This window comes from Pinus tabuliformis, chromosome 7, assembly GCF_031772625.1.
Source record: "Pinus tabuliformis cultivar Carrire ecotype Pingquan chromosome 7, CPIR1, whole genome shotgun sequence".
NCBI classification, from domain to species: domain Eukaryota; kingdom Viridiplantae; phylum Streptophyta; class Pinopsida; order Pinales; family Pinaceae; genus Pinus; species Pinus tabuliformis.
Genome location: NC_142293.1, coordinates 1,383,414,114 through 1,383,435,422, shown reverse-complemented (window position 1 = coordinate 1,383,435,422; position 21,309 = coordinate 1,383,414,114). Strand labels below are relative to the sequence as shown.

Genomic DNA, 21,309 nt, shown 5'->3' with positions numbered 1-21,309 from the left:
TCATTTTGTTTTAGTTGCAATATGCCATGAACCTTGGCTACGAACTGTAGAGGCTAGTGCCTCCATGTATCATTTTGTTACAGTAATAGATTTTAGACATATTTAGAAATATATATATATATATATATATTCCTAAGGTGTCTTCAATCAAGCAAATAATGATTAGAAAAAAAAATATTCACAATCCTAAGAGTCCTAAAAATAATTCATAATTTTTTAGTACCTAACCTTCTTACATAAAGATAAATAGTGAATGTAATTGTATAATTAAAATTACTAACATGTAATCCTTATTTCCAATTTAAAATAAAAAAAATAAGAATTTAAGAACACTTTTTTTAGAAGAATAGTATTTGTTTTCCTATATTGTTCCTTTGTTTCTAAATAGTATTCCCCATATATCTTCTCACTAATACATGACATATAGTAGCTTATTCACTTGCCTACCCTAGTGACCTACATGCACATAGATTTGCATAGTTGAGAAGAAGGAGGTTGGTTTCGAACGTTGAACCTAGATTCATCCTAGTAGTCACTTTCTCCAAGGGTATATTCTGTAATTTATAGCTTCTATAACCTCTAAGCAAGGATCATAGCACATGAACCAATCTTCCAATTCAAACATTTGTAACATCAGTCAAAACATCTACATAAATAAATAGAGATACATTGATATACATGCATGGAAACTTAAATTAAATGGGGGAAATCATTGGAATTTTCATTAATGAAGACAATTACAAAAATTATAGGTCCTTTAGTCTCTTTTATTGAAGACAACTTCTCTCACCTACACTGATAGTGAAGCGAGACTATTGGTGGGTTTATTGCAAGGTGGACACCTTTAGTCACCCTGATAGCATATCACTAGATTCATTTATTCTCCTCTCTTGCTTCATAAAGAAAACTTCACTTATAGTGATTTGAAAAGATGAGGGGAATGAATCTAAACATTTTTGAATTGAATTGACATGGTATTTTCATCCTTACCCTACTTTTGATCATTGTATAACCCTTTAAACCCTTATTCCTTCTCTCTAGCAACCTTATCCACATCATTGTTTTTCGCCTAAAAGGTTGGAGCATTCGACACTCTCTCTTCCTAAAGTGTATTAGTTTTCAACACTCTTTGTCAAACCATAGGGAGTATTGCAACATAGCTTGTCAATGTCATAGGAGATTTAGAGAGCTAATTTAAAGGCTGTCGTTTGGGGTTTTCCATGAGGAATATATAGCATCTTAAGCTCACTTAGGAAGGCTTCTTCAATGATCTTATGGGAATTTGATGTTGTGTTGTAATAGTATTGTTAGTGGATGCATACAACCAATAATAGTTTCTATAACAATAACCCTAATAACAAGAAGGAAGAATCAAATAGAATTTTAATAGCACTCACTCTAATAAAAACAAGCATGAAGAATCAAATATAGAACATACTACTAGGAACATATGCACTTTATTCCTAACATAATTTTTCCAACCTTTGAATTAAATGCTCACCATCCTTACGTTTCTCTAGGAAATTTCTATAGACTTTATCCACAAATATTCATATCTCTCAATACCAATGCATAACCCCAAAATTATATTTCATGTCTCTATATAAATTGTAACCCCAAAATTATCTCTCATGTCACTGTATAAATTGTCAATGTAAACTTTGAAATGAGAACTCATACGATTACGCATTTTTTTGAGGTAGCAAAAAAATCATTTGATTTTGAAAAGTGTCAATTCAGAATATATATATATATATATATATATATATATATATATATATATATATATATATATATATATATATATATATATAGATATATATATATATATATATATATTAGCATAGCTTTCGAAACTTTAATTTTTTTTTATGTACATTATTTTTAAAATGTTAATGATTTTCAGGGTAATTTTAAAAAGTGTTGATGCAACGTCAAGCCCTTTTTCTAGAAAACTTATTTTTTGACTTTAATTTTTCTAATGTGTTAAATGTGAATAATTCTTTTATAAATTTAACAATTTTTGAAGTATTCGTCTTCTCCATATTTTTTTTCTTTTAATTTTTATTCTATTTGGTAGTGAGGTCTTTATTTTTTTGCATAGTAAAAAAAAAAAGGACGATATTTTAAAGTTTCGATCGTCTACATATTTATATAACGTTAATTAATTTTTCAATGCATGTCAAATAATTGTCTCTAAAAAAACAATAATTTTTAATAATTGACATAGAAATACACATTTTGAACATAAATATAACAAAATAAGTACACATTTTGAGATTTTTTTTTTTGCTAAAAATGACATATCAAAATCACGAATTTTATAGGAAAAAATTAACGAAAAATGGTTAAATAATAGTTTTGTTTACGAATTTCATGTCAAATAATAATAATCATAATCACAGTTTTTTTCAAAAAATAATTATTGAGATAAAAATTAAATTGAAAATCACATAATACAAATATTGAACATATAACAACATTAAGTGAATACTTATTTTTCTCATAAAATGTCAAAGTCAAAACATTACAAGTATAACTAATTAATAGTTACAAAAAATGAGCTTGATTTCCAAGCATAACATAAATTTAGTCAATAATATCATGCAATCCATACTCTTCATCTTCCAGAGTTTCATCATTGTCTTCTTCGACAATATTTTATGCTTCAATTTGTTCAATTTCCTCTTCCGATGGATCTTTAACGTCTGTGAATCTCCCAATGTATGCCTTTCCAATCATTCCATCTAGTGGTGGTTGAGGTTCATTTTCCTTTTTTTCGACATGTGATTCACTAAAATCCGCTTTCCTCAACCCAACTTCTTGCATTGCATCTGGAATAAATTGAAGAGCACTAATTCTTTTCTGAATAAATTTGCATGTACTGCATCTTTTTCAATGGCAATGAAAATTATTTCTTTTTGTAGGAAACATGTTAGTGTTTTACCTAATTATCAAGGAAAAAATAAATAATGAAGTAAATTAGTATAATCACATACAAATTAAGAAAAAATATATTGAAATTCAATTTTATATAATAAAAATTACCTGAGCCTAAGAATAAATCTAGAACCCAATCTCTTTCATTTGAACATAAGTCTATAAGATAGTTAACCAATGGCTCTGGTTTTTTATAAATGTTAATTCTCTCTCCTTTTGCTTCTTTATCTTCATATGTTAGTTTTTTTACAACAACATCATAAATCAGTACTTGGTTATGACTCCCATCTACCCGATTAAGAAGCATAGGCTTATAGCTATCATCTTTTGTCCAAATTTCAACATGGATGAACTCAAAATCACTTATAATTGGTTGATCTTCATGGTTCATAAAATATAACTTTTGTCTGTAACATGAAATATTAAAAGTTCAATTAACTTGTACATAAATGAATTTTTTAACATTAATCAAACATACAATTTCATGGTCTTACCATGTAAGTTGCATCCTTGAGTTTTCTTTTTCCTTTAAGCTTGTCAATAACATTGCAAATTGTGTCTGAATGAAATGTCACAAATCTCCATAATAGTGATGTTGTGACTTCTACAAATCCTACAACCACTTTACTAAGATCTTGATAAGTATAAGGGTCACTATCATAGTCAATGTTTGGGATATTGAAATCATGAGGAATATCTCCACTAACTTGGGAATAATCCCTTTTAGGAATTAGTTTAGAAATGTCTTCACAATCACCTTGTATTATTTGATATTGGATAGTCTCATGCCTATTCCAAATGAAATGAGTAAGACTGGGATCAAGTTCAACACTACTAAGATGTTGCTTTCTCAATCTTTCCATCCTAATTTTTTCAATAAAGCTTCTAAAACTCTCTCTCCATTTCCATCCTTCTTCATCTTTATATATATAGATATAGATATATATATATATATATATATATATATATATATATATAATAAAAAGGCATACAGATGAATATAAGTGAATGTATAAATCAACATACCCTTTTAAATGAAACATAAAAATATTTTAGTGTTGATGTAGAACATAAATCTAGGTATTTGCATACAACATCATCCCAACTATCTTCATTCAACAATTTACCCATTTCTTCATGTACTCTCATGTAAACCTTGTGACTGAATAGATAAAGTAAAAAAAGTTAATATAATGACATGTATAACAAATACTGCTAACAACAATATGTTATATTTAAAAGAAAACTATAATATAGAAATAAGTAAAATAATTAAACAAACTTACTTTTGAAATTCCTCACACATTTCGACCAATGATAATTCCCTGTACTTCACATGAGATAATATTGTTTTGACAAGTTTTTCATCATTCACTCATTGCAATGCTCTCCAAGGTGTGATAGTCATATATTCTGTAATCAACTTCATTTCAGGACCTGATATATGTTGCTATATATCAATGGTTGATAGCCTATTTCCATACAAAATTCCTTCTGAAATGCTATACTAATATTTGTCTTATCCCCACCACATTTTTCTTAAATTCATTAGGAATAAATCTAACACTTTGGATGAAAGTCATAGACATCCTATACTAATTATTTTTATTATGATCCCATGCCAATAAATTTTATTATGTATCTGATAAACCAGCATAAACGATACATTTCATTATTTCAAAATGTGGGTCATTGGGATATTCCTTCATTAATTGCCTTTGAGCTTCTACGGAATGGTTCCCTCCAAGTACATAATATTTGTATTCAAAACATTTTCACTTATCAAATGCTTCTTTGTTGGGAACTTGAACTAGATCAACAAGAAGCATATAATCAACCACCTGAGCATAATGATTGTACCTGATCAATGTCTTCAAGCTGTGAATATGCAAGTGGTGTGGCTTCCTAATTTGATATTTAAATTGTCTTTCACTTAGATTATAGATTTGAGTGACATTAAGTTGAAATGTATGACCATCCCCAATTAATTTTGTCTTTGTGAAGTGATGTCGAATGGAATTTTGTTTTGTTTTAATAATGCCATCCTCTAAATGAGGTCATAGTGTAATGATTTCCCTGATTCTTTTAAATTTTTACTAGGATCTTCACTTCCAACCATGAATTTTTGAGAATGATCAACTTTTAATTTTTTCCTCCTCTTAGTTATTAAATTTTCTTGTAGATAAGTAACATCCTCATCATCAACTAGAATAGAGACATTCTTGGGCATTTTTGTTTTTGGTCTTTTATGGCTCTTCTCCTTTCTAACATCAATTCTAATCTCATCCTCCCTAATCGCAACATATTCTTCAATTTCAATTTCAACTTCTTCATCTTCAAAATTAACATGTCTAACTTTGCTAGATTTATCCACTATAGGCATTATTTGTTGATCTCTTGGATGTAGTCTTGTAGCATAATGAAGTACCTTTTTTTGCTCGTTTCCCACATTTTCTTCTGACCCTGAGTAAAAGCTGCTAACAACATTCATAATATCTTTCTCTATAAAATAAATTCCTCCCAACATAATTGAAATATTTTCTATAAAATTTTGTCAAATAAAATTATCATATGTCAATAAAAGCTAAGTTATAAAAGATATAATGGTAGAATTACAATAACACAAAACAAATAATATAAATAATAATACTTACAATATATTGTGCAATATCATTTATGATTTCTTTACACATCTTTGTAGAATGATCTGTTGTGACATACATTGACAATGCAAACTGATATCTAATATTGTCATGTGCCTTGGGAAGTTTTGTAAGTACATAAACAACTTCAGTATCTGGTATCAAACACATGTCTAGTACTTTTCACAACACCTCATAACTTCCACTATCATTAGGGATATCAACGTATAGATAAATCTGCAGATGTTATTTGCCTTCTATATCTTTCACAAACCGTACAAGTTCAGTATGTTTCAATTCTTCTCATTTCTTCTAGTAGAAAAAACAACTTCTTATCCTTAGAGGCACTTGCTAGATTTGTAGCTATTAGCCCAGGTCAGGTTCGTTGAATAGTATTTTTTAAGTATCCACCTCCAACTTTAGTTGTATTTGGTCTAGATAGTTTCACGGATATCTTGGTTGATGCCATTTTCCTACAAGATATGTGTGTGTGTGTGTGTGCGTGTGTAGATCAGTAAATTACAAAAAAACCGATAACTTAAGTAAACAAACAAAACGAAAAAAAATAAATTAAAAATGAAAAAAGAACAGAAACATGCACATTGACCCCCATGACAAGTTGGATGTTAGTTTCATATAGGGTACAAAAAAAAACCCATTCCTTAGAATTTTATATTTTTTTTACATTCGTCCCTGACCCCTTGGATGGCCAAGGGCTAATTTTGCCATACTGGACCCCTACTGAGATAGTGGCCCACCACTGACATACTGGCCCCTTGCCTTCTAGGGGGCTATCGGGTAAGCCCGACTCATGTGAATTTTTATTTTTTAAAAGGAATCCAAATTTCGTTAATTAAATGTTAATTTTTTTTACTGGAATGTGTTTTTTGTTTGGTATCATGCACGAATATAAGAACCTAACTAACACATAACTACTAGTAAACCTATGAGAGTTTAAGACCTGCACTCAGCAAAAGGGAAACTAACTATTCAAATGTGATAATCTCCCATTGAATGTGTTGTTGATGACAATGTAGCTGCTCCACAAAATCACTCCAAATATTTTAATGAAACCTTGAAAAGTCTTCATGTAATGTGAGGAATAGTGATAATGAAATTTATTATATAGCGGAAATTATGGAATTGTTTTATCGCTTCTTCAATGTAGTATTAATTTATTTTTTTATCAAAACTTAATATATAAATTGTGTTATGGCGATATAGTAATTTATGTTAAATATGGGATAGAGGATATAATAAAAATTAAAAAATATATATTCAATTGTGTAGTAAATTCTATATAGTTTAAGTAAAAGATTAATTTAGGTAAAATATTTAGTTTAAAACGTTAGTTTAAAGATTTAGTTTAAAATATTATTTTGAAGAGAAAATTTTAGTTAAATTTTTTCAATAAATTGTAGAAGAAAATTTTGGACGGAAATATATGAAATGAAATATTTGGAGGGAAAATTTTTGGATGGAAACTTTGGAGGGAAATTTCCATTCTTTAATCTATATATTATCATTAGGAGAGAGTTAATTTGTATCATTCAACCTCTTCTATTTGAAAGCCATGGATTCTTTTGATAGTGAAGTTTCACTTTGTGAAGCATCAACATCTTTGTCGCATAACAACTCTATTCATATTGATGAATATAACGAAAATTATTTCACTATGAATAGAGAGTCAAATCTTCCACTTAGTCCTAATCCTAAGGAATATGAGAGTAACACTAGTGAAGGGAAAGATGAAGAATTTCAAATAAATAGAGAGTCATGGTTTCCACTTAGTCCTAATCCTATGGACTATGAGAGCAACAGTGATGAAGAATTTCAAATAAATAGAGAGTCATGGTTTCCATTTAGTCCTAATCCTATGGACTATGAGAGCAACAATGATGAAGGTGAGGATGAAGAATTTCCAATAAATCGAGAGTCATAGTTTCAACATAGCCCTAATCCTATGGACTATGAGAACAATAGTGATGAAGGCCAAGATGCATAATTTTCAATAAATCGAGAGTCACATTTTCCACTTAGTCCTAATCCTAATGACAATGAGAGTAGTAGTGATGAAGGCCACGATGAATAATTTCCAATAAATCGAGAGTCACGTTTTCCACTTATTCCTAATCTTAAGAACTATGAGAGCAGTAGTGATGAAGGGAAGGATGATGAATTTCCAGTAAATAAGGAGTCACATTTTCCAGTTAGTCCTAATCCTAAGGAATATGAGAGTAGTAGTGATGAAGGGAAGGATGAAGAATTTCCATTAAATAGAGAGTCACATTTTCCACTTAGTCCTAATCCTAAGGATTACGAGAGCAATAATGACGAAGAGAAGGATAAAGAATTCCCAGTAAATAAAGAGTCACATTTTCCATGTAGTCCTAATCCTAAGGACTATGAGAGTAGCACTAAAATGCACATGATGAAGAATATCCAATAAACATAGATTCAAATTTTCCATTTACTCCTAATCCTAAGGACTATGAGGGTGACACTAATGAAGGGAAAGATGAAGAATATCCTCCAAGCCAGTATTTCAAAAGCACAGATGATCATAGCGAGGATAATATTTCTACTAATGATGATGAAAATGCTTATACAGATTATGATTCAATGATGGAGACATTGCCAACAAATATTGTATGGAGGAGTAGGAGTAGACCTTTTCATATGAATCAAAGAGGTTCTAGTTATACAAGGTGTAGAGAAGAATATCTCATGAGAAGGAGTTTAATCAGTGCTCTCATTTCAAATGAATGTTGTCAAAATTATTGCTTTAAACATATGGATTTCAAGTTTGCATTGGAGAAAAGGATGAGATATTTGTCAATGAATAAAACCATGCAAAATTCATATTTAATGGGGTGCATGCAATCTACATTGTCATGTTATGATTATCATATTGGGTCTTTATTTATCTATATAAATTATTTCAAAATGCTTCATTCAATTGATAATTTTCGTCTATAAAGAATCCAAGAAAATTTGGAAAATGATCCCACATTTTACTCAGAAGTACGTGATAAATGCCAGTTTGGGCCATTATCAAATATTGCAGTGTCATGCATGAAAGACTTCTTTTCAAACCATGGAGAGTATATGCCAAATAGAGAGACAATACATATTCCTGATAGATTCTCGAGACGTGAAATCTACAACTTATACAAAGAATATGCAGAAGCTGTTGAAAGAAATGGCTGACTTATTACATATCAATATTTTGTTAAGATATGGAAGAAATAATTCAACAATGTCTGTATTCCTAAGAATACAAGGATGGGGGTTTGCAATACATGTGCTTCTCTAAAATAAAAAAGGGATAAATGTCAAGGGGTAGAAAGAGGTAAGCATTCATAACATTATTTTTTAAAATTTTATATTCATCAACTGTGAAAACATATTTACTAATGGCTTTCTTTTATGTTGTGTAGATTCCATTGTCAAAGCACTTCAAGAGCATCTCGAACAACAAAGAAATGAAAGTAAAAAGTTGTACAAGCATCAAAATAAGTGTTATGATAATCCAAAAAAATATTTGGGTTTGATAATTGATGGTATGGACCAAAAGAAGAATACTTCTACCACATTTTGTTCGCACAACCAAAAATTTACAAGAGGAAAATTTATTTAGTTTCACTTGGTCAGTTGTATGGTCTTTAGTGGGAAAATGTTGCCAAGGGTATAATTCATAACTCCAAATATTCATAATGATGGAAATATGACAGTAGCCATCATTCATGATGTGATTTCTCATTCATCTGGTAACCATCCTGAATTTTTTGTATCTCCAATTAGACAACAATTGTCATGAAAACAAAAATCAAATTGTTTTTGGATATCTAAACATGCTTGTTGAATTGAGAATTTTTCAGAAGGTAAAGGTTGGCTTCCTTCTTGTTGGGCACACTCATGACCATATTGATTAGATGTTCAGTCGTTTTTTAGTCACATTGAGAAGGAAGGATCTTGGGAGCTTGCCATCATTAATTGAATGTATTAAGAAATCATACATGCAAGAGCCTATTTTTCATGTGTTGGAAGAAATTTTTGACCTAGGAAGGTTTATTTTGGTATTGCATGGTGAGGAGAAATGCATTGAAAAACTTAATGACATTAGCTTCCAACATCAATTTTGTATCAAAAAAATTGATGAGAAAACACTAATTTGGGGCAAGAAGTATTTAACTATTGTAGAATGGGCCTCATCATCAAGATTGGTATTTTTGAAGTTCATTCCACATCATCCAATATTTGCATCAAGTATATTTTTATTACAATCAGTTGCTGAAGTTCATAATGCCTATGAGTAGAAGAGACATATAAATTATTTTGATTGCCTGGAAGAAATTAAAAAATGTATTAGATATACATATGAGTACCTTGATATTGCTTATTTAGTTTGGTAGGAGTCTTTTTTCAATAATCAAAGTGATATCATTTCAAGAACAACAAATGAAGATATACCTTTGAAAAATCCTTTGATTTGATCAAAAAATATGTCAAATGAACATGAGGAAAGAAACATTATTGAACAACAACAATCTCAAGGTATTATTAATTCTTCACACGTAGAGGAAAGAGAAATGTATATTGGTTTCAGGAGATCTAGTGCATAATGTGAAGCCTTTGAAGACTTTTACAGGTGTTCGGTACATGATATTAAGGAGGGTTTCATGATCTGGGTTCCCAAGATTATAAAGGTCATTATAGAAAATGAAGATGTTGGAGGTGTTGAAGTAGATTGGTATGCCAAAAATACACACCCATTCAATGGTGTGTACAAGTCAAAGATGGTAGTTGATAAAAGAATTGGCGAAAAGAGAAAAAGAAAGGGTACAAATATAAATGGTTGTTGCGCATACCTCTTAAAATTGGAGGATTTTGACATACTTGTTTATGACTTCAATTTAACAAAGAGATGAACTCTTCGCTTTAGGACAATAGAGATTCTGAAGAGGTTTCTATGAGAAGAAACGACGTTGAGATGAGAGTCCTCTAAACCCTGTCGTAGATCTAGAAGAATGTTGAAACCTAAAATGGTGGGCATGCATGTGGACTTAGATGGGGCATTAGTTGATGAAAGAGAAGAATATGGAACATATTCATCTGCATCTAGTCATTCATCTCAAGATATGAATTCTGATGGTGTGAAAGAAGATATGAGTGATTTTGAATAATTGTCTAAGACAGTTTATATAACTGATGTTTTCATGGTATCTTGAAATAAAAATTTTGATTTCCATGTGATGTTAACTGAACTTATGAGTCATTTTTATATTTGTTGGATTATATGTTTTAATTATGATGAATTTATTTTTTTAGAATATCCGCAATGCAACAATAACTTAGAGATATAATTTATGTGTCATTCAATCTACACGTATTGATATTTTGATTAATTTAGTCATGTAATTTGTTCATAATGTCATGGTTTAAATGTGTTTAGAGTTTTTTAATTCTATGGTTGAAAATTTTTCAATTTTTTTTTCTACCTTTAATGTTATGGTTGAAAACAATTAGAATTTTAGCGATATTTAGTGTCATATTCTTATATGTTTAATGACATGGATGAAAACTGTTGGAATTTTAATGTGTTTTGGATCTCATTATTTAATCTTTAACACCATTACTAAAAAATGTTGAAATTATGACTGGGAAAGAAAAATGTTATTCTACCAAAAAGATCAGTTTGTTTTTTTCATTTATTTTGCACAAAAAAAAATTGGTTTTACTGCCATATTTTAAATATGTTGAAAATTAAGCCTAAAAAAATTAAAACATCATTCCAAAATACACACTTTTCATTTTTTGGACTATTTTTCATATTTTTTTTGCTAAAATTTCTATTTTGAATTGACAGTTCTCATTTCAAAATTTACATTATTAATTGTAAGCATTTATTAGTCTCCACTTATATCTCATTCGAATAAATTTATAAAAATAATGAAAATTCTTTAAAATTATCTAACTAATAATTATATACTCATACACCAAACTTTTTTATAACTTAAAAACTCATACATATTTAATTATTTTTATAATTTTTATTTATTAAAATATTAAATTACTAAATTTATATAATAATTCAAAACACCAAGAGACTTTCAAAACGAATAATACTCATTTGTGCTCCTATATCACTACTTGCATACTATTGTATTATTCATTTTTTTACATACAAAAGATACTACCGTTTTATATACATTATACCACCTCTCTTTAAGTATTCCATCTATTATATGAAATTTGACTCCCAAATGGTTTGGCTGATCAAATCATCAGCTCCTCTCTATCGAGAATAATCTTTTATATATGATAGGAAAACTCATGACATATATATTTATAACAAATAACATAAAAATCATAATATATTTATAAAATGTTACCTCATCTATAAAGATGAACAATAATCCTAAGTATTTAAAAGTATATGTAGATAACATTGAAAATATTTATGACATAAAGATCATGGATCAATAACTATTACATAACTAAAACCATGCCTTTATCATATCTCAAACGCGTACCACGAAAAATTTATAATATCCTTGATGGATATCAACTATTTCCAAAGTTCACATGCCAAGAAAAATTACCATATTCTATTAAAGAAGCATCATCTCTGGTTTATGTTACAACTCATTTTATTATTATACAAATTTCTTCGTATACAATAGAACAAATGGTTGACATGTCAATGAACCTCGAAAGGGTGCAAGTTATAGTGATTTTGAATTCGATATTAACCAAAGTTACCGAATTCGTCTGAATTAGTCAAAAATATGGAAGCTGGCCAGGGGTTAGTCCATTGTGGTAAATTCTTTGGCATAGGATGCCTTTTGTACATGAGGCTAATCGAGTATATCATATGAAGTAAAAATCTATGGCCCATATCTAAAAGAAATAGTCATTCGTTGTTATAAGATGCTCTATCAACAAAAATAAATAGATGTGGGATGGCATATACAAATAAAGAAATAAAAGGAAAGATAAAAGAAAGAATAAAAATGTAAGATAAAATGAAATTTGAATTTTTTTTATTTTTTTTTTCAATCTCGAAAAGTTAGAAAAAACAGAAAAGATAGAATATGTGAGTGTATTAATTTGATGAGTGATTAGTTTTTATTTATGAGGGGATTATAAATAAATAATTTTTAAATATAAATTTTAGAAATGTGTATTTATTATATATATATATATAAATTTTAAAATTAAAAGAAAAGATATTATATTTAAATTTGGAAAAAAACACATGTTTTTAAGATATCTGTTATCGATTGTTACCGATTTTTTTTATTAGAATTGAAATTTTTGTATTTTATTTTTTATTGTATTATATCGAATTCGAATTCAAATTTGGTAAATATAATATTAATATGATGGTACAGTTCGTGTATATAATATTAATATGATGCTACAGTTAGTGTCATTAGATCGGTAAGTGTATCTATTTCAACTCACGGTGGATGGATATAGACCTGTAGAAATTTTGTAACGAGATTTAGTGTTAGTGGAATATGGTTCGCCTGATTATCACATACACGGTTTTGATTTAAGGGAGCGCTCTCCTCATGGGAATTACAACTTAAAAACAAATATTTGGATAATGAAATTGAATCAGACCCATCATGCCCGCAGTTGGCACTAACGTGGCGGTTGACGTAATTGCAGTTGGTCGTAATGTGGGAGTCGAGCTAATTTCAACTAGCCATAACATCGCGGTTGAGATAATTGAAAGGATTTTACTGTGTTGCTCAGTCTTTCATCCCTTTGTTTGCACAGATAGTGTGCATTTCCACCACAAGATCATTAGGTATGGAGAACTCTCCAGACATGTTATGATGGTTTTGATTTCAATCCCTTCTACAAGTACTGCAATAGCTGCAAGTAAAACTGAGTGGAGCTCTTCATCAGGTATGGAGAATTCTCCCAAGCATGTTATGATGGTTTCGACTTCAATGCCTTATCCAAGCACTGCAGTAGCTACAAGTAAAACCACACGGAGCTCTTCCAAGGTATTGGAATGTCAGATTACGACTACAAAGTGACCAAGTATCTCTTTGCCACTTCTAATATCAATCTCCCTGAGGGTTTCCAAGAAGATTTAGGATCCCTGCAAAATCCTGTCATTACATCGAACCAGCGGATCCATTAGTGGCATGGCACCCTGTATCTCCATTAGTGAGGACGAGAAAAAATAAATTTGCAACTACAAATTCATGCATGTTTAAATCTTGGGTGGTTTATCAATCTTGTTGTTTATGTTTAACTATATTTAGAACATTTCCCATTGAGGAGCAGAGGATTAAAAAATTATGAATAATAAAAAAATGGTTATGTTTGATATAGAAACATCTAATGGAAGCGATGGACTTGATTTGGTCCTTGAGGGTGGAGGTAGGACGTGAAGAGGTTGGCACTCAACCTGCAAAGGAAAAGGCAACAAAAATGGGTTTGGACATTTTTTCGAGGAGCTGAGGAAAATGGTCGCACTTGCAAAACAATCTAATGATGTGGTAGTGGACCAGTTTTGATTGGTTAAATATTTTGTAATTAAGTATGCACGTTGATAGCTTTTGTTTGAAAATTGTGATTTGTGATTTCATAGCTTGGTGGAGAGGTATATGGGGAGAGAGCAATTCTGGCTATAGAAACAAAAGAACTTTGATCACATTGGGCATAAATGTCCGTTGACAAAGACAAAACATTCTGCATGATAGAAGAGGTAATAGATGAATTTTTTTATTTATATGGTATGCACATGTGTTAATATCAGGGAAAATTATCTTAGTAGACACAACTATACAAGATTTAACCTAATGTTTATTCATATTTTCCTTTCGAATTTTTCCATTATACTAACCAGATTACAAATCAACCGCGGGGGGGATTTGCAAATGAAAATTGAAAGTGCCAAAATAGAGAAAAAGCGATGCAGAATCTCTTCATGGCAATCTTTGCCAAAACATTGTTGAAACAAATAAGGAATGCCAAGATTTGCTTGTCACATTTCAAATTTTTGAGGCAGAAAGGCAAGAATACGAGATATGCACCGATGATGATCAATGGTTAGATAAGGATTTCAGGAGATCGATATCTCCTCATAATTCTTCTTCAAGCTGAAAGAAAACCAAGGGAAGCTAGATCTTAGTCATATTTTATTTCAAGTTTTCCTATCTATGCATGGTACGATGATTGTGATGTCACAAGCTCAAATAGTTTTTTTTGGGAATACATATGCATTCGTTCATACACAAGTTTATGCAGCGTATGATGCTTCTTTCATGCAGCGATTTCGGTCATCGTTACGTGTTTTCCTTGCGTTTTAAATTAAATATAAATATGATTTAATATATATTTTTTAAAATCTGAAAATTAATATGTAATTAGATTATTTTTTAAACTAATTATATTCACATTTTTTACGAAAAATTAATATATATTTTCCTAATTATTTAACTATCTTCCAGAGTGTAAATAGCTTATTTATTTATTTTAATATTAAATGTTATTTTTTTAAATAACTATTTTTATTTTTATTAACGCCCTTGTTATTTCATTGAATCTTTTCCAAAAAACCCACCTTGACGATGATCTTCAATTTCAACGGAGCCTAAGCTGTAGCAGTATTGTTAAGAACTTGATTCTCTATGGAAAAAGAAGCATTAAAGATAGAGAAGAAGAAACATTAATGTTGTGTAGAATGATATTGGAATTTGGTGTATTTCATGTAGTTATTTATTGTTGTGTGTTTGTGTTTTCGCAAGTGGTTTCTCAAACGCCAGGACTAAATTTGTTCATTGGATGTAGTCTAACTATAAATTTATAAGAGGTAAATATTTTTTCGTTGGTTAATATATATATGTGATCTTTATTTTATATATATATTAGTTCATGTATTTGCAGAGAGGAACAACTCATTGTTTTTGCTTACTGTACTCCAGTCTTTCTTAGTTACAAAGCCACGAATATACTTCTTCTAATATATTGATATAAATGTGTTACGCTATAAAGAAAACAACATAAAGTTTACGTGCATTGGTTTAGATTTAGAGATGGTTCTTTGTCTCTTTTTTTGTGATTATTATTTCCGGCTGCCAAATGATCACATGATAAATATGAACGGATGTTGTACAATGCAAGTAGTTTCATACTATAAGTTTATGATAACTTCCAAAAAAAGGTAAAATCATATCTAATTTATTTGCCGTAACGCTTTTGCATTTGTATTTTGTGTTGAAGTATGGTTATTTCATATTTTAAACTATGTTTTATTTTAGATTTGACAATTTTATGGTTTGAAGAATATCTTTTATATAGGAAAAAAGTAGTTATTATTAGTCCCTGCCATCTGCCATCCGGCAGGGACTATAGTAGCCGTCTATTAGTCCCTGCCATCTGGCATCCGGCAGGGACTATAGTAACCGTTCGGAGGCCAGTTAGCATTAATTTGCAAGGTTTTCGTGTGTTATTTGCAGTTATATTGTAAAGTTCGGAGTTGACCTTGCGTTCACCATCTTATTTGGCCTCTTCCCGAGGCGGAAGAGGCCCGACCATAGCCTAAATTGCTATTTCCGCACAATGAATTGGGCATGACCGTGAGCGGTTTCCTCTTAATGCTAAGATTAGGTTAATGTTTAATGTTAATTCGTATTATATCCGAACAGGCATACATATGCTAAGGTTTGGTTGCTGTTGTGCAGGTGTCCGCCGTATGCTAAAGGGTTGCATGGCGGGAGGTGTCCACCTACCGGCTCAGGAGAGTCCCCAATATCAACACCTCTGTGCGCAAAACCCCGTTCGGTTCGCTCGTCTCCTACACAGGTCACACAGGGCACCAGTTTCATTCTTCTAGTTTCTCTCAGAGCCTCGACAGGGTCCTTGTGCGAACCACAACAGCCAGACGTAGATCGAGTTGTTTCAGCAGCGAAGGCGGGGGGCCGGAGCACCCAGATCCTAATGACGGAACCACGAACTTAACAGGCTTATACTCTTTAACTTGCCAGACTCTGCAAAGAAGCTGTCGACCATTTCTAAACTTGACCTTTCTAATAACAATATGAAGGTAAAGGTAGAAATATTGCATCGTTATATAGACTTTCTTGATCGCACTCATCTGATTTTACTTGCAAAATTAATTTCTTGCTACAGTGTCTGCCCGAATCCGTGACGAGTCTGGTGAATTTGAGATCTCTGGACGTCCATTCGAACCAGATCACATCGCTGCCGCAATCCATGGGACGACTGCAGAAGCTTAAAATCCTCAACATTTCTGGAAACTTCTTTGCCGAATTGCCAGAAAGCATTCTAAATTGCCGGTGGAAACTTCTTTGCCGAATTGCCAGAAAGCATTCTAAATTGCCGGTAAAAATTGTATTCGAGCCCTCAGTATTTTCTACGAATATTTAATTCAAGATACTCCATATTTTTGGGAACTTGCTTGCCGGGTTTTTCAAGATTTCGGTAAAAATCGTTTGCAAACCCTAGCTTTGAAGATTTAAATTTCTGCAAGCAAAGCTTATTGGACATGGAATATTGCTCAATAGAGAACTTGCTTGCCGGGTTTTTCAAGATTTCGGTAAAAATCGTTTGCAAACCCTAGCTTTGAAGATTTAAATTTCTGCAAGCAAAGCTTATTGGACATGGAATATTGCTCAATAGTGAACTGAGTATAACCAGAGAGCTCCTTCAAAACATATTTCAGTGTTTTCCTACGGGGAATATACAAATACTCATCTACATCGAAGAAGAAAGTCCAATTCGCCATGAATTTGTACCTGTGCAAACAATCGTTCACAATAAGGAACTGATTATGGTAATACCCATCATATTGTTCCTGCTCTGTTACATCCTGCAATGTCACTCGACCTGCCCTGATCCATGGCTCCAACACCTTTCTAACCTGGGGATGCACTCCACCTGCATCGTGAAAAACAAAATGCGACCTAGGCCCAAATAATTTGGCATGATAAGCCATCCACTCCCTCATTCTCTGAGCACTCAGGTCACCATACAGGGAGGAACCACAGTAGAGATAATCATAGGGAGGAGCCTGGCTATAAACAGAGCCATTGTAGCTACCTTTTTCTTCCTCAAGAGCAACGATCCTCTCTGGTTTTCCAAACTCGTCGCCATGGATTGCGTGAAGAATGAGCTCTCCACCATTGTCATCGGTGCCCACGCTCTAGCATTTTGTAGGCCTTGCCCTTTATTAATCTTCCAGAAGACGAATTCTTGGGGATGCGTTCACATTCAAATCGTGGCTTTCCATAAACATGGAGAGGCTTGTGTACGAGAAGACACTTTACGTTGCTAACATGTGGCCACGTTTCTTTGCGCATGCAACATTTGGCAGTCTGTCGTATTCATTTTTCTAACCGGCATATTCACTTTACTAATAATTTTAATGAACTTCAATTTATGTTTAAATATAATAACAACTACTTTGGTGAGACAGTTTCAAGGAATGCCCTTAGCTGGACAACATTCCTTCTTGCCTGTTGTTGGAGCCTCCACCAGAACCACTATACCAGGGTAATATGCCTGTCAATGCTGATGTTAAGTTGTGATTTTAGTTTAAGGTTTGTAAATATATTATCTTACTCTCTGTATGGTTCATGCAAAATGCCAATTATCTTTAGCTTCATTGTGGATTGACAAATCTGTGGGCATTTTTGGTTTTGAAGGGTTACCAGGGTTTATACGACTACTCTTTATTTCTCTGTCCAATGCTTTGCTCTAGCTTGGAGGAACGTCTGAAGATTTCATATGCATCCTCCTCTTTAGACCTGAGATGAGCATACGTTCATGTTGATATTTGCAATGCTGTGTATACTTATAAATACAAAGGCTTGATGGACGAATCACCCTAGTAGAATTTATCTCTCAGTTTACCTGAATCTAGTGAGCATTTCTGTTGTTGAAAAGTTTCCCTTTCAATTTATAACTGGTTTTTACCTGATTGTTCTACTCATCATTTCTGCAGATGTATGGAATGACTGAGATGAGTGGTTCAGTCATAAAGAGCGAAGGAAACGACATCAAGCATTACGGTTCAGTAGGCATACTAGTCCCTAATGTGGAGGCTAAGTTAGTTGATATTGTAACGGGGAAGCCCTTGCCTCCCAACAGAAGAGGCGAATTATGCTTCCGAGGCCCTATGGTCATGAAAGGTAAAAACACATTAGGATATAATGTAAAATATGTATGAGATTATATGAATTTTATTAGCATCCTTCAAGATTTTTATGAGCAGAAAACAGTTACAATTATGCAGAGACTGTTTTTAACTCCATCTGTAAAATTAAATCCACTACTAAGCTATGATTTTACTCTGAATTGACATATATTGTAGACAGACTAAAAGGGCTCATCAAATACAAGGGACTCCAGGTATGTCTAGTTAATTCTCGTTTAATACCAACAGTAATTCATTATACTCACTTGATAAATTTTTCAATTACATTCATTTGATGCTATTTATTATGGCATGGAAAACCATTTCAGATAGCACCAGCTGAATTGGAAGACCTTCTGCTGTGCAATCCACAGATTGAAGACTCTGCAGTAATACCGTGAGATTTCCCAGCTCTCCATTTCATTTTTTGGGCAAGTGAATTGAATAACAGAAGCTCAGGCAGAATATTATTTTGTCTGGAGAGGGGATTCTGATTCAGCTATTAGCAAAAATGTGAATCAATTGACTAAAAGGAGAATATAAATCATTATTTTGCATCGCTCTATATTGTTCTTATACCAGCCTATATTTTGTGTATATTGACAGTGGTTGGGGAATGTGTTAGCAGATATCCAGATGAAGAAGCAGGTGAAGTTCCTATGGCATTTATAGCGAGGAAGCCTCAAAGCCATCTAACAGAAGAAGATGTGATTGAATTTATTGGAAGACAGGTGATTTATTGATTGTTTCATTTGTTTGTTTCTAGAGTTTTATGTGGTTTTTGGTTTACTTAGGAACCTCTCTATCTTCTGCAAGTAATATGGAGGTCCAGAAGCTGCTCGTCTTATAAATGATCATCTCTTTCACCATTTCCAGAGTATGTCTCCTTGCCCTGTTTCCTATTTGGCTCAATTAACATGTATCTCAAACTTTGCCTGTGTTCATTTGGTTCAATTAACATGTATCTCAAACTTGCACATGTTTCCTTTGGTTGCATATACATATGTTCACACCGATATGGAGCTTGCCTTGTCTTTAAACCTTAGCTTGCCTTGCCGAGAAAGCAAGTGGTTGATACTACTGGAAGGAAATTGCATAAAATATGTTTGACAGTATAGTTTACTGGGTTACACAATTTCTAACAACACATGGCAACAGACACAAGTGCCCTTGAGAATATAACATATCTTTTGAATAAGATGTATGATCGGTGTGTATGCTTTTGTGTACAGTTTCCCATTAACAGGTGATATCTAAGATGTTTGTTTAATGTAATTAATAAGATGTATATTTACTATAACATATTGAACCTCTCTGCAGGCCCTGTAGGGCTTAGTTCGGCAACAAGTCCAGGTAAGTTGTCTCTGCCTCTGGCTGGGATGCAATCTCATTTCTTCGATTTTATAGCAATGGCATGTTTGTATAGATAGTGATATATGTTTTTTAGTCTTTTTGCTCAGAGTTTTGCAAATACTTTGATATGTAGTGATTAAATAGTCTGTAGACATATTTCATTCTTGACCATAGAACCTTAGTAAAACTCTTGTAAAAATCATTTTTTAGCTCCAGTCAACACCCCACCAGTAGATTACCAGTCTGCAGATTCTGAACATCTCTTGAAAACATCAAGGCCAGTTGGTCAGCCAGGCGAGGAGATATTTGAATAGTATTATTTTTGTTTGAACTTTGTCTCATTCTTCAAATTGAGAGTTTAGCTTTTGTTGTCCCATGTTTAAGTTAATTTAAACTGATTGGTATCTTTGACTCAAATATGAGTGCTTGGCTGTATTGTTTTCAACATTCGTAGTTAATTTATTAATAAACTTGTTGCAGGTTAGCTATCATGGGACAAATCATCTTCAGTGCCTGTATTCGCAAGATGACCTTCCAAAGACTGTGGCTCAAACTTTAAACCAGGGTTCTTCCATAATGAGCATGGATTTTCACCCTCTGCAGCCCACTGTACTCTTAGGTGTGGTATTATTGCATCAAATATATGTTGTCTTTTATTCTATTCAACTATCAAATTATTACCACAAATGCTTTCCATCTGGATATTCTGAGGCCGACTACAAAATTTGTTGGCTATTGCCATGAAACAGGGAAAGGAAATGTGAATTCTCTAAGTTGAAACAGATAAATCACAATTGCAGTTTTCATATGGTTCTAAATTGAAATATAACCTAAGATTGCAAATGAGTTTTTGAATATTCAAAGCTTGGTGACTGAATTTGGACTATACTAGAATTTTTTTGAAATTGTCTTCTAATTGAGATAATCATTTTAAAAGAACCATTAATCATTTAAGCCTCATGGATTGCAATTGGAAATTTTTTCTGATTTTCATGCGAGCTGTAAGTCGCTCATATGATCAACAACAACACACAAAAAGGAAGTGAAACGTTATGACATGTAAAGTTGTCTGCATCTGCATCCTTCAGACAAACAATGCTCTTTGCCCAAAAAAGAAGGGGTTGCTGTTAGAAGAAATTACCTTAACAGAAGTTAGAAACCCCATTTAGACTCTTAACACCAACCTTG

The 21,309-nt window shown here is 32.0% G+C and overlaps 1 protein-coding gene and 1 pseudogene across 1 annotated transcript; one reads left to right on the top strand and one right to left on the bottom strand.

Moving 5' to 3' along the window:
* Positions 1 to 17,130: 17,130 nt before the first annotated feature.
* Positions 17,131 to 17,975, bottom strand: LOC149252803 (galactan beta-1,4-galactosyltransferase GALS1 pseudogene; annotated as a pseudogene).
* Positions 17,976 to 18,585: 610 nt separating this feature from the next.
* LOC149252802 (beta-phenylalanine coenzyme A ligase-like) lies at positions 18,586 to 20,435 on the top strand. Its single transcript, XM_089454279.1, has 6 exons — positions 18,586 to 18,763; positions 18,946 to 18,983; positions 19,098 to 19,165; positions 19,397 to 19,499; positions 20,052 to 20,121; positions 20,332 to 20,435. The coding sequence occupies exons 1-6, from the start codon at positions 18,586 to 18,588 to the stop codon at positions 20,433 to 20,435; spliced, it is 561 nt and encodes a 186-aa protein (XP_089310405.1).
* Positions 20,436 to 21,309: the final 874 nt, after the last annotated feature.

Coding starts and splice junctions, on each gene's coding strand:
- LOC149252802 (XM_089454279.1), top strand. CDS start 18,586: ATGACTGAGATGAGTGGTTCAGTCATAAAGAGCGAAGGAAACGACATC. Junction 19,166..19,396: donor GAAGACTCTGCAGTAATACC/GTGAGATTTCCC, acceptor ATGTGTTAGCAG/ATATCCAGATGAAGAAGCAG. Junction 20,122..20,331: donor TAGTTCGGCAACAAGTCCAG/GTAAGTTGTCTC, acceptor ATCATTTTTTAG/CTCCAGTCAACACCCCACCA.